This window comes from Podarcis vaucheri (assembly GCF_965113315.1).
Source record: "Podarcis vaucheri genome assembly, chromosome: 11".
Classification (NCBI taxonomy): Eukaryota; Metazoa; Chordata; class Lepidosauria; order Squamata; family Lacertidae; genus Podarcis; species Podarcis vaucheri.
This window is the reverse complement of record NC_138749.1, coordinates 59,983,200-60,009,062: the sequence shown is the minus strand read 5'-3', so window position 1 is coordinate 60,009,062 and position 25,863 is coordinate 59,983,200. Positions and strand designations below refer to the sequence as shown.

The 25,863-nt window shown below is 42.2% G+C and overlaps 1 protein-coding gene and 1 long non-coding RNA gene across 4 annotated transcripts in view; one reads left to right on the top strand and one right to left on the bottom strand.

Annotated features, from left to right (window-relative positions):
- LOC309542799 overlaps positions 1-25,863 on the top strand; it is a 390,515-nt gene that overhangs the window by 123,202 nt on the left and 241,450 nt on the right. The gene's annotated exons all lie outside the window — the stretch shown is intronic.
- The window catches only part of FRMD3 (FERM domain containing 3), a 134,832-nt gene continuing 116,601 nt past the window's right edge, over positions 7,633-25,863 (bottom strand). Inside the window, exons 13-16 of one of the 3 annotated variants that reach the window (XM_082241579.1) lie at positions 24,925-25,046; positions 23,305-23,448; positions 19,367-19,476; positions 17,629-17,738 (exon numbers count right to left, since the gene is read on the bottom strand). In XM_082241579.1, the coding sequence (XP_082097705.1) occupies positions 19,367-19,476; positions 23,305-23,448; positions 24,925-25,046 (376 nt within the window). In that variant the 3' untranslated portion in view covers positions 17,629-17,738. Of the gene's footprint in view, positions 11,578-17,628; positions 17,739-19,366; positions 19,477-23,304; positions 23,449-24,924; positions 25,047-25,863 lie in introns of those variants that run through there. The other 2 variants (XM_082241577.1, XM_082241578.1) reach the window with 2 other exon arrangements.

Sequence of the window (25,863 nt, the reverse complement as noted above, 5' to 3'; positions counted from 1 at the left end):
TAATGCATACAGCTTGTTTTTTCATTTCCCAGAAGGCACCAGTGACTTTTCAAAAAGAGGGTTAGATGAACTCATGTTGTCGTGATTGCCTTACGCTAATTAACAACCAAAGGCAATGAGTCCACTGTTACTTGGATCTTAAGACAGAGGGGAAAACATGTCTCACAGCATCAAAATTCCCTGGCAATGAGGCCATTGTGTGCTGTGTAAACCCTTTCCATATGCCAACATGCTGCTGTGTGAGGTTATATATAAATACAATATGCTGCAACTCCATAACATATAAACAGGGCTTTTTTTTAGAGCCAGAGCTCACTGGAGCTCAGCTCCGCCATTCAAAGAGAACAAGGGAGAAGTTAATGGCCAAATCCGGCACCTCTTTTTCTAGAAAAAGAGCACTGTGCTGCACAGATATATCAAAGTTCAGTGAATGCACTCAGGCAGGGCCGGATTTAGGTTTGATGAGGCCCTCAGCTACTGAAGGTAATGGGGCCCTTTATATGTCCAGCTGTCCTTCGTCAACAACAAATTGTCACTGCTTTTTGTGTTGAATATATGTTATACGGCAGGCATGTCCTAAATTCGTTTTTGGGGGCCTAATCCGGCCCGCTGATCGGTTTAATCCAGCCCCTGTGGCAGTTTATTTCTTGGGGTAAAATCCTAAAAACAAAAACCTCAACAACTTCAATCCTAAGAAAAGCTCAACAACTTTGGGGTAAAATTATAAAAAAGCGCAACAACTTCATGGCCCTTCACTTCATCAAATCTGGCCCTCTTTGAAAAAAGTTTGGACACCGCTGCATATGGTAATTTATGGACCTAGTAGGTTATCTAAAGCCATTTGCACATAACAAAATATGTATTTTATCAAAGTAACCGTTGAACTGAAATAAAAATTAAGAAGTTGTTTTTTATCTTATATTTTGGAAAGGTACATCCAGTTTCCTCCCCCTGTTAAATTTTATACGTGAATCTGGCCCTGCACTCAAGTGCTGGATACTGCCCAGAAGCTGTAATGGGCTTTCTGCAGTGGTGTAGCGTGGGTTGTCAGCACCCGGGGCAAGGCAAGTAATTTGTGCCCCCTAACCCGTGGATTTGCGCCCCCTAACCCCCAGATGTTGCGCCCGGTGCGGCCGGCCCCCCCCTGCACCCCCCACGCTACGCCACTGGCTTTCTGGAGCCCTGTTTGTTGTTGTAAGGCAGTGCTTCTAGGTCTCAGGCGAGGTTTCAAAGCGCTCTCCTTCCCTCCAGCTCGGCAGGCCCAGAAGACCCGATCTGGCCCCGCGCGCGTCCCTCGCCAAGTTCGCCCCTTCACAAAACCCGCGAATTTCTGGTGAGGCCTGAGAGATTCACGCCCAGAAAACGCACGGGGCTTGTGGGAGGTTTATTTCTCTTTTTACACGGAAGGGTAGAGGGCAGCGGGAGGAAAGGCCCGCTCGCCTCAGCAAGTGCCCGAGAGGGGGGCGAACTAAGGGCCCGAAGGCGGGGCGAAGCGGGACGGTGCCAGGGCTGCACCCGGAGGAGAAAACCTCCAGCCAGCCGCGTCCCCGACGGGGACCCACGAGGGGAAACGCGCCTCCTCACCAAGCGGCCGAGGCCAGGCTCCCGGGGCCGCGCCTGCGAAGAGCGGGGAGAAGGGCGCCCCGGTTCGCCAGGGAGCCCCGTCCCGCGCGGCGCCTCTCCAGCCCGCGACCCGCAGGAGCAGCCAGGCAGGGAGGGAGGCTGCGGGTGGCGCCTCAGCCGCCGCCTCCTTCGGCCTCCCGCGCGGGGCTCTTGTCCCCCTGGAAACCGGCCGCTGGGGGTGGAGTCGGCAAAGCGGGCGGGGAGGCGGGGAGGCGGCTTAGCCTCCGAAGAGGGACGTCGGTTTTCCCCCTCAGCGCTTCTCGTTTCAGGGGCGCCAAGCGGCTCTCCTCGGTACTCCCCGCGGTCGCCAGCTCGAGCCCGCTCCGGGAAGGGGGCCAGCTGCCTTGGCATATGGCGCAGGGGAGACGCCGCCGCCGCCGGGCGTCCTGCCGCTTCCCTGCCGGGGCGCCGCCAAATTCCCCGGGAACACTTTGGACTTTCTGGCGAGTTCGACACGCTGAGGAGATGGAGGCTCGAGGGGCTTCGAGGAAAGGGAATAAAAACCGGCACAGGCCTGCTGGCTCCAATAGGGGGCGCCGTCAGCCTGAAAAAGAAGAAGAGTTTTCTTCTTCCACTTTGTTATCGGTCATACAGTGGCGTAGCGTGGGGGGTGCGGGGGGGCCGGCCGCACCGGGCGCAACATCTGGGGGTTAGGGGCGCAAGTCCACGGGTTAGGGGGCTGAAATATACTCAGAGTCGCAAAGTGATTTCATGCTCTTTATTCAGCTCATAGTGGTGAGGAGGAATGAATGGAAGTCCCCTCACAGTATCTGCTTTATATGCATTATTTACACAATGGGCTGCACATGATTGGCTAATTCCGGAATTCTACTGCAAGCCAATCAGGTTGTGGATTCACTTATATCTGGAGCATGATTGGGTGGTTCCTGCCAACCAATCATGCTGCATTGTTCTTGGACCAATCAGACTGCTGCATTCTGAATCCTATTGTTCTAGGACCAATCAGACTGCTGCAATTTGGATCCTATTGTTCTAGGACCAATCAGACTGCTGCAGTTTGGATCCTATTCAACTCAGTACATAACAGGGGCGCAAATTACTTGCCTTGCCCCGGGTGCTAACAACCCACGCTACGCCACTGCGGTCATAGCAGTTGGGTTAGATACGATACGATACGATAATCTTTATTGTCCTTGTACCAAACAGAACAACGAAATTGAAAAAATCTACATCAGACATTCAAAAACCCACAAGCCTGCTATCCCAGCCTGGTCAGCCCCTAAAAACTCTGATACCCCATAATTGAATACAATATATTCACATAAAGACTACCTTAGGTAAAGGGACCCCTGACCGACTCTGGGGTTGCAGCGCTCATCTTGCTTTACTGGCCGAGGGAGCCAGCATGTGTCCAGCATGACTAAGCCGCTTCTGGTGAACCAGAGCAGCACACAGAAACGCCTTTTACCTTCCTGCCGGAGCGGTACCTATTTATCTACTTGCACTCTGACGTGCTTTCAAACTGCTAGGTTGGCAGGAGAGGGACCGAGCAACAGGAGCTCACCCCATCGCGGGGATTCAAACCGCCAACCTTCTGATCGGCAAGTCCTAGGCTCTGTGGTTTAACCCACAGCACCACCCGTGTCCCAAGACTACCTTACACTGTGTTTAAAACCAAAATTGCATTTGGATAGAAACGGTTTCTCAGGCGGCTAGTCCTAGTCTTAATAACCCTGTACCTTCTTCCAGAAGGCAGAAGCTGAAAGAGATCATTTCCGGGGTGCGCCCTCTCCTGCGCTATCTCTGCATCTTTCTTATGGCACCTGGAAGCATAGATTTGATCCAAGGTGGGAAGAGTGCACCCAATTATTCTCTCCGCAGTCTTTACAACCCTGGACAGCATTGTTTTTCCCCTGACCGTGCAGCTCCCAAACCACACACAGAGACCATAAGTTAATACACTCTCAACAGTACAATGGTAAAATGCCATCAATAGGTCCTTTGAGAAATTGTTTTTCCGGAGGATTCTCAGAAAATATAACCTCTGCTGTGCTCTCATCATCTTTTACACCTTGCATAACTTCTCTACACCTGTAACACGCACACACACCCCAACTAAAAAGCCCCAGATGCCTCAACCCTTCATCCAACCCCTTGAGTATTTTGCTTACCCTGTTCTGAAACTTTTCCAGCTCTCTGGGCGAGGCAACCAGAGCTGGACATAGTTTTGCTGCACCATTGACTTGCATATTGGCAGTATGAGATGGACAGATTTCCTTTTCGGTCTTGCCCCGGTAAGACTTCGTCTAATATCTCCAAATTATTAGGCAGCATGAATGGGAGAGGTGCTCAGAGTGGCACAGTTGTTTTTTTACCTTTGATTGCCATTACTGTCAGAAATGCCTCCATAGACAGCTGTGCTTCCTCATTTTGAACCCAAGGGCCCTGGAGTCCTGCATAAAGACTGGCTGCAGTAGTGCACAAATACTTAAATTAATGAACAGAACTAAGTTAAATCTGTTAATTTCACGGGGTCTCTTCTGAACAAGCCTTAGTTGAACACCCCTCCCCAGTTTCTGTTTATTTCTTATGTGGGAGTTCAAGCTTCAGCTCAAATTCCAAAACAAGTATTTTTCTCTGACTTTATATAGTCTACTATAGACTAAGTAATCTGTGTATCCAATATTTCCACAGTAAGATTATCCTTTGCAATTTAAGCCATTGTTGCTAGTAGTCCCAGCGTCAAGCTATTTTATTTTACTTGTTCCACAGGCATTTCAGTGATTTACCAAAGACATTAGTGTATTTCTTTTACAGTCCTGGAGTGGTCTCTCTGTGTGTTTGTTTTCTGCATTTTTAAAAGCTTGTTTCAAAATAATGTTGGGGCAGGTAGCTTTGTTTTTCTCTTACTTAGAAAAGTGGGGAGGACCCATCACTCAGGGGTTCAGCCCATGCTTTGCATATAGGTTTCCCAGTCAACCCCTGCATTTCCAGTTAAAAGGATCACAGGCTGCAGGCCTGGAGAGATTTCTGCTTGGGTCCCTGTGAAAGCCTCCTTGAGCCACAGGAGGCAAGACTGGAGTTTCATGTTCCGTACTATCACTGGACAATGTTTTAAGTGTGTTAAAAGTGTGGCGCTTACTATAACTTTACTATAACTCTTTTAAAAAAGCACTGATGGTCAGTAGCAAATTCCATATGTGCTGCAGCTTTTGTGACAATGCCAATTGCTGCTGACCAACTGCAGTCGCCCAGTTCATGCGGTAAAGGTAAAGGTACCCCTGCCCGAACGGGCCAGTCTTGACAGACTCTGGGGTTTGTGCGCCCATCTCACATCTATAGGCCGGGGGCCAGCGCTGTCCGGAGACACTTCCGGGTCACGTGGCCAGCGTGACAAGCTGCATCTGGCGAGCCAGCGCAGCACACGGAACGCCGTTTACCTTCCCGCTGGTAAGCGGTACCTATTTATCTACTTGCACCCGGGAGTGCTTTCGGACTGCTAGGTTGGCAGGCGCTGGGACCGAGCAGCGGGAGCGCACCCCGCCGCGGGGATTCGAACCGCCGACCTTTCGATCAGCAAGCCCTAGGCGCTGAGGCTTTAACCCACAGCGCCACCCGCGTCCCCGAGTTCATGCATTACACTTGTTCATATCAGCCAGTGCTCTCATTTTCCTACTCATATTGAAATACTGCCCCTCAATGAGGTCAAACTTAGATTCACAAAATGTTTAGGGGTATGCGTACCCCTGCGTACCCCCCCGAAAAAGCACAGATATCAGCACATATCTATGCATGCTTAGAGCCGATCCTGCAGAGAAAAATGTGTTGAATGATTTAACTCCAAAATGTCAAAATTGTACAGTGGTACCTCGCAAGACGAAAAACTCGCAAGACGAAAGAGTTTTTCGTTTTTTGAGTTGCTTCACAAGACGAATTTCCCTATGGGCTTGCTTCACAGGACGAAAACGTCTTGCGAGTTTGTTTCCTTTTTCTTAAAACCGTTAATACCGTTAAAACCGTGCTTCGCAAGACGAAAAATTCACAAGACGAAAAAAACTCGCAGAACGAATTAATTTCGTCTTGCGAGGCACCACTGTATGTGTACCAAATGACTAAACAGAGGGAGACCAAACTCCAGTTCAGAGACATTAAGGCTACAAAACTATACCCACTTGGGAATAATTGATCTCAATGGGACTTTCCTTTAGAATAGACATGAATAGGATTGCAGTTAGCTTATTATGGTTGCCTAGTACTGGGTGATCTGGACTACCTCTGTTCCATCCCATGCCTTATCTCTGTCACCTAGGAGAAGCTGAGGGAAGGGTCACAGCTTAGTTGTGGAGCATCTGTTTGCATGCAGAAGGTCCTGGGTTCAATCCCTGACATCTCCATCAAAAATCACCCAAATCCTAATTTTCAAATTAGCCATTGTTTTTATTAAGGGTTTCTAACTGCCTTATATTTTAATCCAGGATGGTTCTTGGTACTGTATTCATAATGGATGTTATGTTGGTCCTGTGACTGTGATCTGTAATAACCTGCCCTGGAACCTGCTGGTGAAGGCTGGGTAATAAATGTAATCAGCATCCATTAGACAAGGATTATGCTAAAAGGTCAGAAGATGGCACTGACTCATCATTGTTTGATTCACTTACCATCTGTGTGATGCTTTCATGAAACAAAATTCCTGAAGTGGAACCATCCCCATTTTACAAAGACATGTTCTTTTGATTCTTCCCTAACCATTTTAAGTATGATAAGTAAAACCACGAGTGGTCCATTGTCAGGATGCCATTGCCAAGTATACCTAACTCTCAAATACTGATACATATTACTTTTAGCATATTTTCTCCTAAGGCACCAAAGATCGACGGGAGGATAGAATGGATGGGGACCTATGCATGCTATTAGAAGAAAGTCTGGATGTAATAAATATAAATAGGTATCTACTATATATTTTGGAAAGTGTTGTTTCTTTGCCTGTTTCCAGTGGATTTTCTCACCTCTTAAGCTATCAAGCAAGTTTTGCATGATAGTTCCTGAGATCAAGGAGCAGGTTTTTGTCTTTGGACGCCATTTTGAATCAAGATGATGGACTGAACCTTTCAGAGCTGCACAGATTTTAACCACTGGTTTCAAAAATTGCACTGATTTTCTTTCTTGTTAGAATTCCCAAGCAATGCTGGCCACTGTCTATTAGTTATAAATAAAGAAGGTACCAAAGCAAGTTCCTCTTGCACGCTATACATAGGGCCAGCCCCATCATCAGAAGCTCTGTGCAAAGATTTCCATTTGCGCAATTGAGTTTTTCTTCCTCTACTCCCCCCATGAGCCCCTCACAGCCCCCTAAAATTGGCTAGGAGTGTGTGTCAGAGGAACCCCCAAAGGAACACAGGGGAAGGAGAGGGGGAATCATTCTACCTGGAAAGCGCAGATGGAATGATTCGAAGAAGTTGGGTGGCCGTTTCTGAAATATAGTAAACATAATTGCCGTGAAGAATATGGTGTGAGTTTAATTTCATTTATTATTATTATTATTATTATTATTATTATTATTATTATTATTATTATACCCCACCCATCTGGCTGAGTCTCCCCAGCCACTCAGGGCAGCTCCCAATCAAATGTTAAAAACAGTACAGCGTTAAATATTAAAAACTTCCCTGAACAGGGCTGCCTTCAGATGTCTTTTAAAGATAGGATAACTGCTTATTTCCTTCACAGCTGAAGGGAGGGTGTTCCACAGGGTGGGCGCCACTACCAAGAAGGCCCTATGTCTGGTTCCCTGTAACCTCACCTACACCTATTACGGTCTCACTCTAAATACTGTTGTTGTATCTTCTAGTAATGACATCATTACATAGGCTGTTACAACTGTCAGCACACCTAATCCTATGCCCCAAGCTAGCATATCAAGTCTGAGGACTGTGCCATTAATGTGTTTTCCCCTCTAAATGCAATGATTATGATGCAAGCCATAATAAAACAGCGACTCTCCTTCTGCGAAGAACTTTATTGCACATTAAGGAGCATAACATTGAAGAATGGCTTTTTCAACATACTTTTATTAGGGAGTCCTGTCATTATAGTAACATATAAAACAATCAAGATGTTGACATAGAAATGTGAACTTTACAAAGATAAGGCCCAAGTTTACAGGTACATTTCCCCCTAGATTTTTGTGTGTGTTTGCATTTAACGAAATAAACCCTATTTAATTCTTCCCAGAGTTGTGTTTATAAATATTAGACAAATCACAAAATAGATTTCAAGTACATAACATTTTACAATATATTCCAAGCACAGACAGAAATACACAATACTGTACCTATGGACTCTTCATATGCCAGACATTTCCAGTACGGGAGACAAGACTTTGCTTCAATCTATGCAGTACATGCTGTTGATTTTATACACACACTCTTCCAGCTTCTCAGTTCTCTATGTTATGTAGAAAAGGTGTGTCCATAATTCCGTAGAATTCACCTTGGGAAAGCTCTACAGGATCAAGAATGTGTATATACATCTAGACTTTCATGTACATGCACTTGCATCTAACCCTACATGTACCTTTATTGCACAGTCCATTCTCTGAGGTAATCTGTTCCTCATGCAACCCAACCCTTCCCTAATCAAATCATACAAACAAATGTTTCTAATGTTCCTGGCGCTCTATGACATCAACAAGACTACATTTTAGAAGCCAGGAACCTAGGTGGTTATAATTAAGGGGCTCAGTAAATTTATATATCTGTAGGACTCAGAATAGAACTTGGTTTTATTTTAGTACACTATATGCAAAGTCTGTATTGCCTAATTCTATCATCATCATAGTGCCTAAAATGCAGGTGTCTGTTATCTTTGTTTTGGGAACCAAAGGCAGATGTGTCCTAAGTGGATTTATGTTTCAATAGAAAAGATTCAGCTAGGAATTGTTAAAGAATTAAATACGCACTAAAAACTATTGATCAGCAACTGACGGTTAAAGAGAGGCAGAGAGCAGCAGATAGTTACTGTTGAGAAAAGTTTATTTTAAAAAGATATCTGGTACCTTTTAAAGGGATAGGGGGCAAGCAAATGTAAATTGCCCCCCCCCAAATTCTGAAGTAGCCAACTGCTCAAAAAGAGGAAACAAATTGCAATTTTACCTCCTAGAGCTAGAGAATATACATGAAGCTTCACCAGAGTGCCTGATGTTTCCCCAGGAAAGAATTGTTAAGCCTTCATTGGGCAAATTACAGACACAATCTTATGTGCAGTTGAGCACCTATGGGTTGCAGATGAATAAGAAGGGCTTAATCACATTCAGTTGTGACTTAAATTGTGCTGCTTTCACATGTTAAACATGATTCACACTCCTCATGGATGAAACACTATGAAGGCTCAACTGGTTAAATGATACACAACAACATTATAACCTTACCACAATAGGTTGTTGTGAGGGGAAATGTTTTTTTTAAAAAAAATTGAGTACTTTATACACTGATAAATTCCATATAAATCATAAATAGCAGCAATTCTTACAGCAATAATGGAACTAATGTTGTATTTTTCATACTGGCAGAAAATCAGTCTATTGGCTTCAAGAGTCCTGCAGTTGATACAGTTAGATACAGGGGGAGAATAATCCTGTGTCAGGAAATCCAAACTGGAGAATACAAAATATTTTTGTTTTGGTTTTTTCCAAAGTTGGGCACTGGGACTTACTGATCTTTTCTACACACGTGAGGTTTTATGCATTTATAGCCTCTTAGAAGTACTTGGAGCTACACAGGCACAAAACCTCCAGCACATCAAGACAACAAAAATAACCACACACCACTGTCATAGGGACACATTTATGAGCGAACTATGTGCATCCATTGTCACTTATATTAGGTAAGAGAGTTAGCATGCACAAGAAATAATAACATAAAACGGTGACTCGGGATTTATCCTGATGAAACAGTAATGAGTGGAATCAAGAACTAAGAAACTCTGGGATACATCATGATGAAATAGTAATAAAAGGAATCAAGAACTAAGAAAATCATCTTTAGATGCTTGGGATTCAGGGGGAAGGATGCATTTCATAAAGTCTGTCTCTGTTTTCAGAGACCAGTGTATTTTTAAGTTCTATATATTTAAGTAGGCCTACCTAGACTTTTTGTTTTTTATATCTGCATGTTTCTATGTTATGTACAACAATCTACAGTTAATCCCAAAACCTCTTACAGAACTGTACTTCCACTGCCCTGCAAAGACCTTTCATTACCATTGAGTCAAGTGGTGAACCACAGGAATAGCTGAACTGTCATCTTAATGAAAAGTACTCACCTCTCTTCAGCTTTAGAACTGCCAGGACAGAACTACACATTATATGTCATGCATTTGGAAAGCCAATATATTTGGCAGCTGACATGGTTGCAGGGGTGATAGAGATTTGCTGGGCAGGATCAAAGAACAGAAAGAAGAGCTTAGTTAAAGATTCTCTCCTGGATATTTCCCCTCTAGGCTGTTTTCCCATACAGCTGGGCATCTCCAAGTCTTGGAGCCTACCAAGGTGGGAGAACATAGGAAAATGACCATGGTAAAAGAGAGAACAGTTGGGCACAAGAAGGCTTAAGCACTTCATCCTTGCCAGTTGATTCAACCCTGCAAGAAACCCCTACATCACCATTGATAAGGTAATTCCATGTTCCCTTTGCAATGTGTAGTTTGGACCTTAGAAACATGGTGTTGTCATTTCAACTCTATCTAGCAGACCCTGCCTACTTTCCCCCTCATCTACTCACCACCTTGTGCCGATGCCTGAGAACCCCATTCTTCAATCTTTTAAAAAAACTTTGCTAAAACATTTTAAAAAACCAAGACATGCCTTTGTGCATTTATTTTAGTAATCTGTACACTTAAATATCTTCAGAAGTTGACTTTGCTAAAAACTTACCAAAATTTTGTAAACACATAAAAATATTATTTTTTTAATGAAAATTCAAACCAAGAAAGAAAACCTCAGCAATCAACATTGCTTATATAGGCATTGGTTAGTGGAGATTGTTTCACTAAGGAGTATATTCAAACGCATCACCCTCTTTTTGTCGCTAATTAAATTTAGTACCGGTACATCATGGCTTGTAATGGTAGAGATGATAAATTTCTGTTCTATTCAGTCATTGATAAAAACAAGCAAGCAAGAAAAAAATAACTGCTTTTTGGTTACTGAAAGGCCACCATGTAGCTAAATCAATAATTCAATTATGAAAAGGAAACTTAAGAACTTCATAGGTCCATTATGGATTAAAAATGAAGAACTACTTGCTGATGGCCTTAAATATGTTTATGAGCACCTAGCACTGACTGAAATTCACTAGTTTTGAATATAGCCCTTAGTCATGTCGCATATTCTTAATGTTTAGGAGCTGCCAAGCAAATGGCTAACAAAGTCTACTTTGCAGGCCACCCACTGCCTAAGAGGACAGTAATATTCAATGTGAAACTGCCGAAACTCTGGAGTCTGGCGGATTTCATGGAGGAAGGAGATATCGAGATCTGATTCCAAGAGCACAAGTAGAAGAGGGAAAACAACCAGCATTATCCCAAGCCCAACAAGAAGAAGTCTGGAAAAACTCTTCAGGACAGCATTTATCTTCATGTTGCCCATCAAAAAGTTGTAGCTCCACCTAAGTGCTTTCCTGGCTTCTTTCAGCTCCTCCTCTTCTGCAACCAAAAAGGCATTTTCATCTGCCTCCAGTTCCTCAAATGAATCCGTATCTTCTTTTTCAGGATCTGCCCTTGGGGAGGTCTGAAAAAGCAGATCAATCTCCTCATCATTAACAGGAGTGGGAAGCAAGCTGCTGCTTGGATTGTACATCAATTCTGAGATTGTTAAAGGCTCTTCCTTGATTTTCTCATCTTCCTCGATAGAAAGATCTGAACTATCATCTGCCTCCTTAGCAGGAGAGTTTGATATCATAGGTATTGATACATCATCTTCTTTGGGCAGCTGGATCCCTATAAAATAGATTTGAAATAGACTATTTAAGCTCTCAATGAAACATTTCAAAGAGATGTTAACAAAATAGTACAAGAAAGGTTCCAGAAACAAGTGTTCATAAAATGAAAAATTACTGAACTCAAAATTCAAACTGACATGAATGGAACTTCTTAACTTTTCAACTCAATCTATTGTGATATGTAAATATTAGAATATTAAAAAAATTAAAATGCAAATCTATATTTTGCAAATTTTGAAGGTAATGCTAAATTATTGCACAGTTTGCAGCAACCATAGCTTTGAAATGAAGCAGTTTTTTGTATTGTCAGATACATTCAACATGTATCTGCTGAAAAATGTGTGATAATATGCAGCATTAGTTTAGCATCTGTTGGTTACAATATATACATATAAAAGCAGATATTCTCCCAGCTTTATGATACTGTTTCTCAGGATTGAATAATAAATCACTGTTCCATGTGACAAGATACTACATAATACAGTGTTGTGTGCAATAAAACATTAAGGTCGTACTGCTGTCTTTTAACTTCAAACCTGACTGAAAAGAGTTCTATGAGTAAGGGATCTGATAAAAAGGCTATTAAAAAACTCCTTCCCTCTTACAAGATTATTATAAAACTATTGTTAGGGGAGTACCTTAAACATGAAAAAAAGATGAATCAAAATATGACATATATTTTTCTTAAAGAACACATGTATGAATTAATGCAAACCTGAACTCTGACTGAACTTTGAAGGAGCAAACACTGTTTTCTGTATTTGGCCACCGAAGAAGACCAATAAATTGAAATGTGTCTGCCAATCTGAGTTTTAATCCACAATGCTTACTTTTCAGTGTGATATGTAATCCTGCTAGCAATATGTTTAAAATGCAGCAATACACCTCTGCTGTAAGAGTTTTAGGGCAAATTATTTGTTTATAATTTTGTAAATATTTCAGTAATTGTGAATTTAAATAAATCTTTATAGAACTATTTGATATCAACACCTTTTGGTTATTTTTCACTTTGGCTTTTACATTTCCCCCTTCAACATTATGTCTGTATCATGTCTTAGCTATTTTCATTAGTACCATGAAAACGGTACTCATCCCATATACCTTCCCACCCACATTCCCTCTTGCACATTAGGTTAGAGTAGAAAAGAAGAAGAAAGCTCAAAGGCAAAGTTCAAGAAATCAAAATTCATTGAAAGCTCTGTTTTTGGTATCAAACTTCGCAACACTGCTTCATTTGAATTAATTATGTAAGAGAAACATTAAACTCAGATAAGCACTAATAGAAAACACACCCAAAGCAATTAAAAATCTCAGCTTGCATTATCTACGTTCATTCACTAGTCATGAAGTTCAGAAACACTGTCTCAATTTCAGCTTCTGCAAAAGAAGTATTTAGACTCCAGCTGCGGAGAACAGGATTTTTTTCAGATGGAACTGAAGTGAAGCAACTGCATGACCAACTATATTGTGCACAAATTTGGCAGAATTCCTAGATCCTATCATCAGTTACCATTCCTGAATGATTAACATGAGATTAAGGTTACTAATGTGCCCCCACGTAAACATGATGAATTATTGTTCTTCCAAATCAGTTATCTGAGTATGCACAGCACAACGTGGGGGAAATAATTATTTTCTGTTTTGTTAGGCTCAGAATGCCACTTATACAAACGCAGCTATTTAGATGGCGAAAGAGGAGAATAGATAGTGAAACAAATAAACTTTATGTGAGATGTTGCAGCTCCTAAGTCAAAACCACACATTCATTTTCAAGTACTTAATGGTCACTTGAGAACGTTTTCCCAATGTACAAAAGCTATGCTTTTCAACTGTTTCTACACTTTCTTCAGCTGTAAGAAGAGAAAGCCCTCTCACTCTTGTCTTAACGTATTGCCCTGTAACCAGAACAAATCATGAAACTTTGGTTACAGCTCATGGTTTGTCTGGATTTAGATAAACCACAAGCCAGGGTTCCGTGAGTGCACTATGCCAAGCCATGGCTTAAAGATTTAATGTGTTCCCCTCAAATGTGCTGAACAATAGATTTTCTAACGGTAAAACCTCTGTTTTATGCGCATGTGACAACAAATCAATAGAATCCCTTCATCATATCTTGTTTAATTGTCCTTTATATATTGTTCCCCGATCAAGGATTCTGAGTTCAATCATTTTGGAAACTGTTGCTAAACCACCTGAATTACATCTAGCCTATCTACTCCAGGACATTGACTCTTATAGAACATTACAGGTTGCAAGATTCCTGAATTCTGTTCTCTCATATAAAAGACTTCAAGGAATGCGGCATGACTATTAAAATCTAGTAAACTCTATCCACCATCTTTATATTCAAGGCCACAATACGGTACAGCTAGAGACCGTATGTAATGTGAAGGAGATTATGCGTTGAAATATTTTAGTTGATATTTTAGAATGTAAAATGCTATTTTATTTACTGATTGGTTTTACCTGGTGGGCTTATAGCCGAATAAAGTATTATCTATCTATCTATCTATCTATCTATCTATCTATCTATCTATCTATCACAGCACCAAACACATTGCAACATGACCACACGATTCTCCCCGGAAGCCTACACATTCATGCTAAATCATAGCTTGGTTTAGTGTTATGTGCAAACTGGTTCAGTGTGTATCACCCTTTCTGCCCACTCTCCTCCTTGCCATTTCCCTCACTGTCCTTCCACTCTAGTTTCTGGGGTGGAGACAATTGTCAATTTCATTCATGTTCTTCTCTGGCCTGTGGGTGAAATGGCAAACTCCAAAGAAAGCCTCATCAGCGTTTTCCCCCAGAAGGATAGAAATATGTCGGTGTGAATATATAGGCCCACATGTTCATTTCAAGGGCAAAAACACACAGCTGAAAATGATAATAATTTTTTCCAACCACATCGGTTTCAGGAGACCAGAGGAAGGGAGAGTGAAGGAAATAACTGATGTATTTAAAGCATGATGCTTTCCAATGACGTGCCAAATTTACAGAGCCACAGCTTTCCCCAAATGTATACAGTTCTATATGGAGAAAGAAGCAGAGAACTAGTAAAGCATTTCAGGCAGAATGCATCTGTTCAAAGGTAAAACTGCAGTAGGAAGATTGAAGTGGAACCATACATGCATTTTTCTACCTGCAATACCATAAATTAAAATATTGTGCAGAGTCATTGAAAATTGCATTTCTGTCTTACACACACCACAGATTCATCAATCATTTAAATGGCACATGTGAAACTGAACTTATAAATTATCTCAGAATGGCTGCTGACTTAGATGTAAATTCTCCTACTATCATTACATCTTCTCATAGTCTAAAACATTTTCTGTAGTCACACTGGTACTTTGTGCAGCAACAGTTTCATTTGGCTTTCATCTTGAGATTTCAATCTTTTCTGTGTCTGAAAAAGGCATATATGCATTCCCAGCTGTTTCATGCAGGTGCTGGGCAGCGAACCAGCAATTCTTAATTCCCTGCATAGTGACATAGTTGATGAAGTATTAATAACCACCATGAAGTGCATTCTACCACCAACACTGCTTTTCCGTAGATGAATTAGCAGAATCGTGCTTATCCAAACAACATTTCCTATCAATTGAATCCAGACTTAGCACCCATGATAGTCCACCTCCTTATGGGCAACATTCTCCATCAGCAACCAGCAGTAGTGTAGCATCAGAATTCTCCATCTTTGTTACAATGACCTTATCTAAGGTGTGAATGGGACCTTAGCTAGAGATCTTTTATAAAGAGATACTGACAGCTGCGATAGGGTGCCATGTGTGCTTGCCTGACTCATGCAACCCCAGTAACTGTATATGCTTTGATGGGGCCAGATATCAGATACTGGAAATACCTGTGTGACTTTTAGTCAACAGCAATAGACATTGAAGAAGAGGCTAGCTCCATCTGACACCCCGACATCTTCCCATCAGAGCAGCTCTGCCCAACTTCCACTCATTGAGTCCTTTCTGCCTGGGATCTTCTCTCAGCACCTGATGCTCTGCTCTGGATTTCGCTGGTCTCTCTAAAACAGGCATGGCCAAACTCAGCCCTCCAGCTATTTTGGGACTACAATTCCCATCATCCCTGACCACTGGTCCTGTTAGCTAAGGATGGGGGGAGTTGTAGTCCCAAAACAGCTGGCGGGCCAAGTTTGGCCATGCCTGCTCTAAAAGGAGCAGGAGTTCTGGGACCCAAACTGAATTGCCCTCCCTAAATTGGCCTTCAGAGCTTCAGCACTGAATACGTTTAGGCACTGTTAAGAGCTCTGCTTACGGTATATTGTAGCCTTTGGAGAGAGTTCAGGATTGCTTGGTTGTGCCTTCTCTTTTGATATTATTATTATTATTATTATTATTATTATTATTATTATTATTATTATTATTATTCCCCTCCCACTTTGATCAGATGTTGCTTCCTTCACTTGGAGTGCTGCTGCATTTAAAATATGCTTTTATTGTTGTAATATGGTTCTGTGTTACTGTAAACTAATCTGGATTCTGTCTTAAGAAGAAGCAGGTGGATTTTATTTAGTTCACAATAAACAATATTGACAACCCTGATATTTTAGGCTGCAATTCAAACCTCCCCTGCCTGGGTTTATAGGCTGGTGCCCTGCTACTCATGGAAGCAGAGGCAGATGGCGGGGGCAGTAAGACTGCTAAGACAGTCTAGAGCTGGTGCAGCAATCAGATCCAGACTGGGCTTAATGCTGTCATGTGATGGCCGTGAGACTAGTTTAGCTCCTCCCCACCTTCAAAATGCCCTGTTTCAAGATCTTCTGGTGATAAATCTCTAGTGGGCATCTCACTGATGGCACTCCTGCCTGCATGTTTCGTGGGCTAAAGGGGGAGTGCCACTCTGTCAGTGATATAGGGGATTGATCCAGAAGAACTGGAGGAACACCTCCAACCAATCTAATATCAACAAGCCTAGCCTGCTGCAAAGGAGGCTGGATTGCTCTGTTATATAATGACAAGAAACAGCACCAGTGCTTTAATTTGACCTGCAAATTTGTTGGGTTGGGTTGTTGTTTTTTAAATAAAAACATATTACTATTAATTAATTAATTAATTAATTAATTCTTTTTGAAATATCTCTTAGCTTTGATGAACTACATTTGACAAAATCTGAATTTTGACTAAGATCATGAAGATCATGAGCTCTCCCCCCCAAAAAAAGTAAAACATCACAGTGATTTTAATATTATTCCATAGAGAATAAAACATCCTAGACTTCATCACAGAGTGCTGTATTTTTTCCACACATAGACTGTAATGTTTTTGAAAATCTTTTTGCTATTTCTCAACTCAAAACTGTCTTCTCAGTGTCATGCAGTTTTAAGAAAAGTTAGTATTAATTAATGCTTTCTGTGAGAGTTTTGTTTTCAGCACAAAATTAAAGTTTGTAACTCTTTGTGCTTGGTTGTATAGAATTCCAAGGCTAAACATTAAATGCCATGGGAGTGAACCATCTGTAGTTCATAGTTTATTGAATTCACTTTCTTAGATTCATAGTTCTGTATGTAAATTTCAGAAATAACTTTTTAAAAAAACTTTATACCAATAGTTTATTTTTCTTTGTCAACTCAAATAGTTGGATGGAATGATGATTTCATTTACTCCTGAATCGCCTCACTGAGAAGCGATTACTTCTGAATCTTTTGGGTGATATTTTAAGTCAATTGATTTCAATGTGTCTACTCTGAGTATGACTTTTATATCACCCTTCCCCACCCTCTACTTCTTCTATCCTATTCTGTGTCAGGGTTTTTTTTGGGGGGGGAGGGGGGTGACAGTTCAGATATTAATACTATAGCTTACTGCACACAAAATGTGGACCTTTATTAGTATGACAAACTGAAAGCAGACCTTTCTGTCCATAAAACAACTAAGCAAAATTGCCATTCAACTTACCAGCACTTGTAGCTGTGATCCTAGACCCATGTCTCAGCAGGCGAATGCACACATCTTTGCTACAATGGTTAACCATTCGCAAATGAATACTTCTCCTGGTCTGGATTTTGACTAGGCATTTCACCATATTGAATAATTGCTGTTATTTTCTGTGGCAGCCTTATGAACTAGTCACCCATACTGGCTGTGACCTTTGCTAAGTTTCCACTGCGTTCAGCCTGGGAGAGTCCTGCTGAATGAATCAAATAACAGGCTTCGAACACAGCCAATAGAAATAGCCCACCAGAGAACAGAGTAGAAGGCTATTTTTAGAGCTTTCCAACTGTCTTATAATACACAATACAATTAACTTCAAATACCAACCATTTCCTTAGCAGTTGCTAGTAAACAGCTGCACCGCACATACCGGGCTAAAGCCTTTAAACTAGTTTACTGCACAATCATGCAGAGTAGCGGATCAACAGGCAGTAGAAGTTCACAACTCTCATATTTAAGTAAAAGCAAATTGTATTGACCTCTCATGCATTCTAACTAAGCAGCAGACTCTTCCTTCTCTTTAATTGTTACTTCAAGCTTCTAGTGGCAAGGTATAATGAACGAAGAAATTAAAAGGTTGCATTTAATCACTAAAATGTCATAGAAACAATTGTGACTTGAATATTTGCAGGTTTTCCATTGTCGTGATTTTTGGCACAGTAACCATATTTAAGGGTTTAGAGTGGGGTGTGCAGTGTTGACGGTTTACTAGCAACTGTTAAAGAAAAGGCTGGTATCCGAAGTTTATTATATTGTGCAGAAAGAAATGACCTGTGCAAAGCGAAGAGTGATAGCAAAGCACCCGGGACATGGCTGCAACATCTGCTACATTTCCTAGAGCAAAACCATTTGGCATTGTAGAGAAAGAACTAATCTGCAACAGACAGAAATTCTGATCTAGTTCTTGTTGTCAGGCCAAACTATTGACCACAAAGGGGTTGGATATGTAAAAGTAAAGTAAACGTAAAGGACCTGTGGATGGTTAAATCCAGTCAAACTTGACAATGCGCTTGTCCACAGACAGCTTTCTGGATCATGGGGCCAGCAGGACTAAGCCGCTTCTGGCGCAACAGGACACCATGACGAGTGCCAGAGCACATGGAAACACTGTTTACTGATATGGACATCTCTTCAGCACGTGACACTCTATATGTGAAACTAACACACAAGGAGTGACAAGCACACCAAATTCCAAACTGTGCAAGTTGGAAGGCGAGGTTCTGAAGTGAGGACCTCTGGTAATCCTGGATGTTCCCTGTGTAATTAAGAACCCTGGGCTCCAAATCTCTATGGGCAAGGGGTCTTCGACCCTCCCAATAAAATATTTGAGCCCCTGCCCCCAGGTTGATGGGCCTTGCCATTCAAATACTGTGTGTGCACCGCTTCATGTGATTGATTATGGGGGAAGGGCTTACCTGCCCCCCCCAATATTTTATTTAAGTTGGCACCCCTGGTTGTGAGGATGAGGAAAAACCATGTGTGCCACCTTAAGTTCCCATGAAGAAAAGTGGAACTTATAAGCAAATAATAAAATAATAAATAAATAAAGTTTGGCAAAAGATAAGACATTAGGAAGAAAGCACACTCTGAAGAGTTGATGCTTCTTGAATAGCTGAAGGCAAAAATCTGGCCGGGGTAAAATACAGCAGAATCTGGGGCCATCTTTGTGTCCCATCTGTCAGTTGTTATGCTGAGTCACTGAGAGTTTAGGGGAAATGCAACTACGAGTGCAAAAAGAACAGAATGAGTTTCCTGGAGAGGATTACAGCACCATGGTAGGATACAGGTGTTGTGCGTAGGGATGGGGGAGGAATTTGAACCTACCTAATTTACACTTTCCAAAACAATATGCAAACCGAAATGCAGCCATCCTTCAAGATTCACACTTTTTTGAATTTTGCAGTGTGGATTTCCAGCGTGCAAAAATGCATGTACTAGGGTAAGCAGTAGATAAAAATGCATATATTAGTAATATTTAAAATTTGTTACATTAGGAGATATTGCCTGGTAAAAAAATGCAGAGCAGGCAGAATGCTTTGAAAAAATGTGTGTATTAGGAGGAATTTGCTGAAGTGTTTTCACAAGGACTTTAAAAGAAATTGCAGTCTTACATGGAAATGTGAAGAGCCAAACTTAAGGTTCTAAAAATGAAAATCTTGCCCATCTCTAGCTTCATGCAGAAAGTCTCGGGTGTAATCACCAGAATCTCCTGGGGAGACTAGAGATAAAACCTAGAGAGCCACTCCCAAATAGTTTAATAGGACAATGTCAGCTTGGAATGTGGCAGCTTCCTATGTTCTTATGAATGATTCTATCTCAAAGGAAAAGTTAATAAGGGTCAGGTTAGATGTAGAATGAGGAAAGGTGGTTAATGTTTGACTCAAAATTATCATGCTGTCCACAATGCATCAGACAGAACCAAAGCCATTTTTGCAAGTCAGCAAAATACATGTTGATTTCCGCAAATGGCAATTTTGTTTACTATGCATACCATGTTCCATTGGAACCTCTGTTTCTACTAGGCAACCTTATATATAAAGGCACAAACAAATTTCAGAGTGTACATGAGCAATTATGTTGATTTCATTTCCCACTCGAGTATTTCAGTGGATTCTCCATTAACTGTCTCTTTCTGGGGAAGAGGAACAACTGCCTTGGACTGTTGTGTCATATTTTCAGACACAGCATCCCTGTGTCATCCTCTGATGCAAAATACACCCCTTGGAGCAGTTTCTAGGATATAAAAAGCAAGCTTCTAACTGCCAACAAGTGGTGCTGAGGTGCTATTTTTATAATGCATAAAATCATAAGGGCCTCGCCAAGTTATTAACATGTTCCCTAATTCATAGACAAGCCTCCCGAGGTGAGCAAATGGATCGATGAAGGTGGTGAATTATGTTCAAGGTCAACAGATACACTTGCGTAAAATAAATAAATAAATCGTATCATATTACATGGAAAAACCCACATATGGAGGCCTGAAGAATTTGTGCTGAAACGTATAACCTGAACTCATACAGCTGAGTCAGCCACACACATTCATAGCCATTAAATCAAACTGTCTACAAGCAGGAAACAGATCCTTTCTCTTCACAAATGCACTCCTCGTGTTGAAAATCATTACTGCGGTCAGGTGTCAAAGACATTTCTGGTGACTGAATTCCAGCCGTCATCTGTGTTCAGGCCTGGTTGCTTCAGTGACACCAAACATACAGAAAACAATCCTCGCTGAAGCCACAGAGCTAAAATAACCTTAGGTCTCATTCAGAAACAACAGCCAACAAATCTGTTGTTTTAGCCTGTCTCTTTGGAAGATGTGGCCCTCTGTTTTTAGGTAATGCTTGCTAATGATTTCTCCCACTTTCTCTCTCTCTCTCTTTTTGGAAAATTCTTATTTTTGAAAATTCACTGCTATTGGCACATGCATGTGTCTGCATGCGCACACATGCACACACCTATAATTTTGCTCCCTTCAGCAACTGGTACTCAGAGGCATATTGCTTTGGAACATTTCTGCTCCATTTAGCTATTGAAAGACTTGCCTTAGTATCTTGCTGGTTAAATGTGGCTTCTTTGCAGCGGAAGTGCTAGCTATGCTGAATACATATAGAGCTCTCCATAATGCAAGCTCTATTTTTGTGAATGTCATCTAGATCCTTAACAACAACTGCATTACATCAAGGCTACACGAGCACCAACTTGCAGCAATGCCTACTATTTCAAGAACATTTCCTTATGTGTATTAATGGTTGGGGGTGTCCATTGAAATACGCACTTTGCTCCCACTCTCCAGAATTAGAAGTGCACATCTTTGCATTTTAAAAGAGGCAAAGGCTATTCCTATTGCTGCAAGGCATCCCAAGGCATCTGTACAATTACCATATTTTTTGCTCTATAAGACTCACCTTTTCCCTCCTAAAAAGTAAGGGGAAATGTGTGTGCATCTTATGGAGCGAATGCAGGCTGCGCAGCTCTCCCAGAAGCCAGAACAGCAAGAGGGATTGCTGCTTTCACTGCGCAGCGATCCCTCTTGCTGTTCTGGCTTCTGAGATTCAGATTTTTTTTTCCTTGTTTTCCGCCTCCAAAAACTAGGTGCGTCTTGTGGTCTGGTGCGTCTTATAGAGTGAAAAATACGGTAACTATCACCTACTGTTGCAGGACTGGGGCTAACCCACCATATAACTGAGAAGGGGTGGGGGTACTGCATATCTATACGATGGACCAGCAGCAAAGTCCCTGTCATCAGGACAGCAACCTTTTATAAGGAACATGAGATCACAGAGATCCAAGGTGATCCCAGCAGCTTCATGTGGACTGTATTAATAGTTCATGACTCACAGAATCCTCTTGGACAGAGATTTCAAAAGCACCAAGCCCTTCACGAATCTAATGACTAAGGGAGAGTGTACTGCCAATTTATTCACGGCAGTCTGCAGAAGTAGATATGGGAACATAGGAAGTTGCCTCCGACTGAGTCAAAGCATTGGTCCAGCCAGCTCAGCAATGACTGGCAGCAGGTCTTCAGGGTTTCAGACAGGTTTCTCTCCCAGCCTTAACAGGAGATGCTGGGGAATGAACCTGGGGGTCTTTTGCATACAAGGCAGATGCTTTACTACTGAGTTATAGCCCTCCCCTCTGGACCAAACTGGAATAAGCGTGATAGCAAGGCCAGAATGCAGTATGTCAAAAATCCTGTACTACTCTTATTCCCCAAATGACCAGTGTTTAAAGCCAAGGAGCAATCTTCAGAGAAAGGTTCAAGGTTCTGGAAAATACCACTGTGAGTAATCCATAAACTCAGTCCCCAAATACATTAAATAATAATAGGTAAAGGTAAAGGGACCCCTGACCATTAGGTCCAGTCGTGGCCAACTCTGGGGTTACGGCGCTCATCTCGCTTTATTGCCCGAGGGAGCCGGAGTACAGCTTCCGGGTCATGTGGCCAGCATGACTAAGCCGCTTCTGGCGAACCAGAGCAGCGCACGAAAATGCCGTTTACCTTCCTGCCAGAGCAGTACCTATTTATCTACTTGCACTTTGACGTGCTTTCGAACTGCTAGCTTGGCAGGAGCAGGGACTGAGCAACGGGAGCTCACCCCATTGCGGGGATTCGAACCGCCGACCTTCTGATCAGCAAGTCCTAGGCTCTGTGGTTTAACCCACAGCGCCTAATAATAATAATAATTTATACCCCGCCCATCTGGCTGGGTTTCCCCAGCCACTCTGGAAGGCTTCCAACAAAATATTAAAATACAGTAATGCATCAAACATTAAAAGCTTCCCTAAACAGGGCTGCCTTCAGATGTCTTCTAGAAGTCTGGTAGTTGTTTTTCTCTTTGACATCTGGTGGGAGGGCATTCCACATGGCGGGTGCCACTACCGAGAAGGCCCTCTGCCTGGTTCCCTGTAACTTGGCTTCTCACAGTGAGAGAACCGCCAGAAGGCCCTCGGCACTGGACCTCAGCGTCCAGGCAGAACGATGGGTGTGGAGACGCTCCTTCAGATATACTTGACTGAGGCCGTTTAGGGCTTTAAAGGTCAGCACCAACACGTTGAACTGTGCTTGGAAATGTGACCATGTTTCAATGAGGAAGACAGTGTACACTATGTCTGCCTGAGTCTTCATCTACCACACAAACAAATGCATTTTTTAACCCAGTAGTCACACACATATATATACCTGCAATATATATATACAGTAGTTATTTACCCAGCCCTCCTCTAGCCACCAAATGCCCAAGACACCCCAAAGCATCACTCACCGAGACACCTGGGGGCACGAACACAGGAGGGAGGATCATGTGGTACGGAGAAGGAGCCAGATTCCCAAGCTGCCAGGCTTCCAGGGAGGAACACAGGGATGGGGTCATGCTGGACCAGGTGAGGACTGATGGCAGGGTCTTCCCCTGCCAGAGTATAAAAGGAGCAGCAGCAGTGAGAGCAAGATCCCCGCAGGAGAAGCTTCTCAGCCACCCAGCTAAAGAAGCTGAAGACTTTTTAAAGTTTAGGAAGGTCTAAGGAACCAGTAAAAGAAAAAAGCCAAGGGGGCTTTCAGGATAGGAATAATATCAGCTGCATGCTCTGAAGGAACACATTAAAAAGAAAACCTAAGCTTTCATTAATCTGTGCATTTCATGTAGGGACAAAGGTAGAAGATCGGGGAGAAAGGAGGGAGGACTGGAGATGGGGAAATTCAGTCACATACATCCACATCATGAAAGCTGGAAATAGGGGGTGTTGTCAGACTTCAGCCAAGGTATAACAAAATAATGGGAGAATTGTGAAGTTAGCACAATAATATCACCACCTATACCACCCTGTGAAACAAATAAGTTTAGATGTTGCAGCTCCCCATTAAAGAGATTGAACAGCACAGTTCCACTCTGATGGTGCTTAGTTAATATCAGTTCACATACAAACCTTCCTCCCCAACCATCTTCAGTAGACTCTGCAAACTCCTGTTGCTGTTTCTATCACATGCTAACTAAAATAGCCCTAACTCTTTCTTCCTAATAGTACCTTTCCTTTGATACTGCAGACAAAAGAACTTAAGAAGAGCCTGCCAAATCAGGCCAGTGGCACATCTAGCCAGCACCTGGTTTTCACAGGAGCAAACAATATGCCCATGGAAGCAGACAGGACCCCAACACAAGAGCACTCTTCCCATTTGTGGCTTCCAGCATCTCGTACTCAGAACTAGACAGCCTCCAACAAAAGGAAGACACTCTTGTGCCACCTGATATTCTAATGGACTTTCCCAATTCCACCTGGGCCTATTAGGTTTCTAAACAGAATCCACTTGAAAGTACACAAAATCCAGGCTATTTGTGCCCGTATGAGTAAATGTGGTTATACTGCACTCTCACCATGAGGCTTTCAACAAGAAAAGCCAATGCGTTCACTGGACAATGAAAGTCTCAGATTCTGGGTTCAAATCCCAGTTCAGTCATGAGACTCAATGGGAAGCCTTGGACAATTTGTAATCCCTCAACCAAAGTCCTGCATCTGTAGAATGAGGGTTCTGCTTCACAAGATTATGATACAAATGAAGGAGTCCCAGTTCCTACTCCTTATGTTAGGCCTGCAGCAGCCTCTAATATAAGCAAAAATAGCTGAAATGTTTCATTTTCAAACACAGAATACTTATTTTTAAAGTGGTGCTGCTGTTTCCTGTTACTCCAAATGAAAAGGATCGTTCAGTATTGCTGTACATCTCTCAAAAGTTAAATTAGAATTCTATGCACAAAATCTGCTTGGTTTGGACTATTCTTTGTTTACTGTGTGTGTGTGTGTGTGTGTGTGTATGAGTGATAGAGAGAGAACAAACAAACAAACAAACAAACAAACAAACAAACAAGAAGCTGCATCAGGAGCAGACTTGCCTTCATCAGAGAGGACATCTTCCTGATCATTTGAGGCTGGAAGGAGAGGTTGCAAAGGCTCCATGTTAATTATGAGCTGTTTGTTCAAAGAGTGAGAACTGCGACTCTGAGTAATGTTGGTTCTGAGAAGAAGCGGGAAATGAGACCTTATTCACCAATAAACACTTGACAATAAATAAAACCCCAATATTTCAAAGCATATAACAAAAGGCATGGCAGGCCCAGCTGGTGCCAGTCTATTCTCTTCATAGTGTTTCTTTGTTCAGAAACACTTTAAGAGCATTTTGTAAAGGTCTACCTTTCCTTATTTTACACAGTCCCTAGAATATTATTGTGTGATATTTGGTCAGCAGGAAAATGAGGTATGTTAAATGTGAAATAATGAAAAGCAAGGAAATAGCAATGGGGGGGGGAGGAATTCAATGGTGAGCCCAGTTTTCACTGTATAGATTGTAGTGAGATCAACTATGCTCACCTTATTTTTACACCTTCTGAGCCCAGGCAGTAAAGAGGTTTATGTCTAGATTCATTTCACCACCTTCTGGCCAATGCAGTGTTTATAGTGGCCAGTGATTGTGGCTCTGCTCAATTATTATTTTCTTGTTTGGGGAGCATTGGGATTTTCTGAAATAGAAGCTGGGCTTCCAAGTTACAAGGTTGCGGTTCCTTTGCAGGAATGGGCCAGAAAACAGAAAAAGAAACCTTATAGTTGCTTTCTGCTTTCCTTGCAACTTCCTACCCAATGAGTCAGCAAACTTGCGAGAAGCCAAGTTACAGGGAACCAAGCAGAGGGCCTTCTCGGTAGTGGCACCCACCCTGTGGAACGCCCTCCCATCAGATGTCAAGGAAATGAACAACTACCAGACATCTGAAGGCAGCCCTGTTTAGGGAAGCTTTTAATGTTTAATAGATTATTGTATTTTAATATTCTGTTGGAGG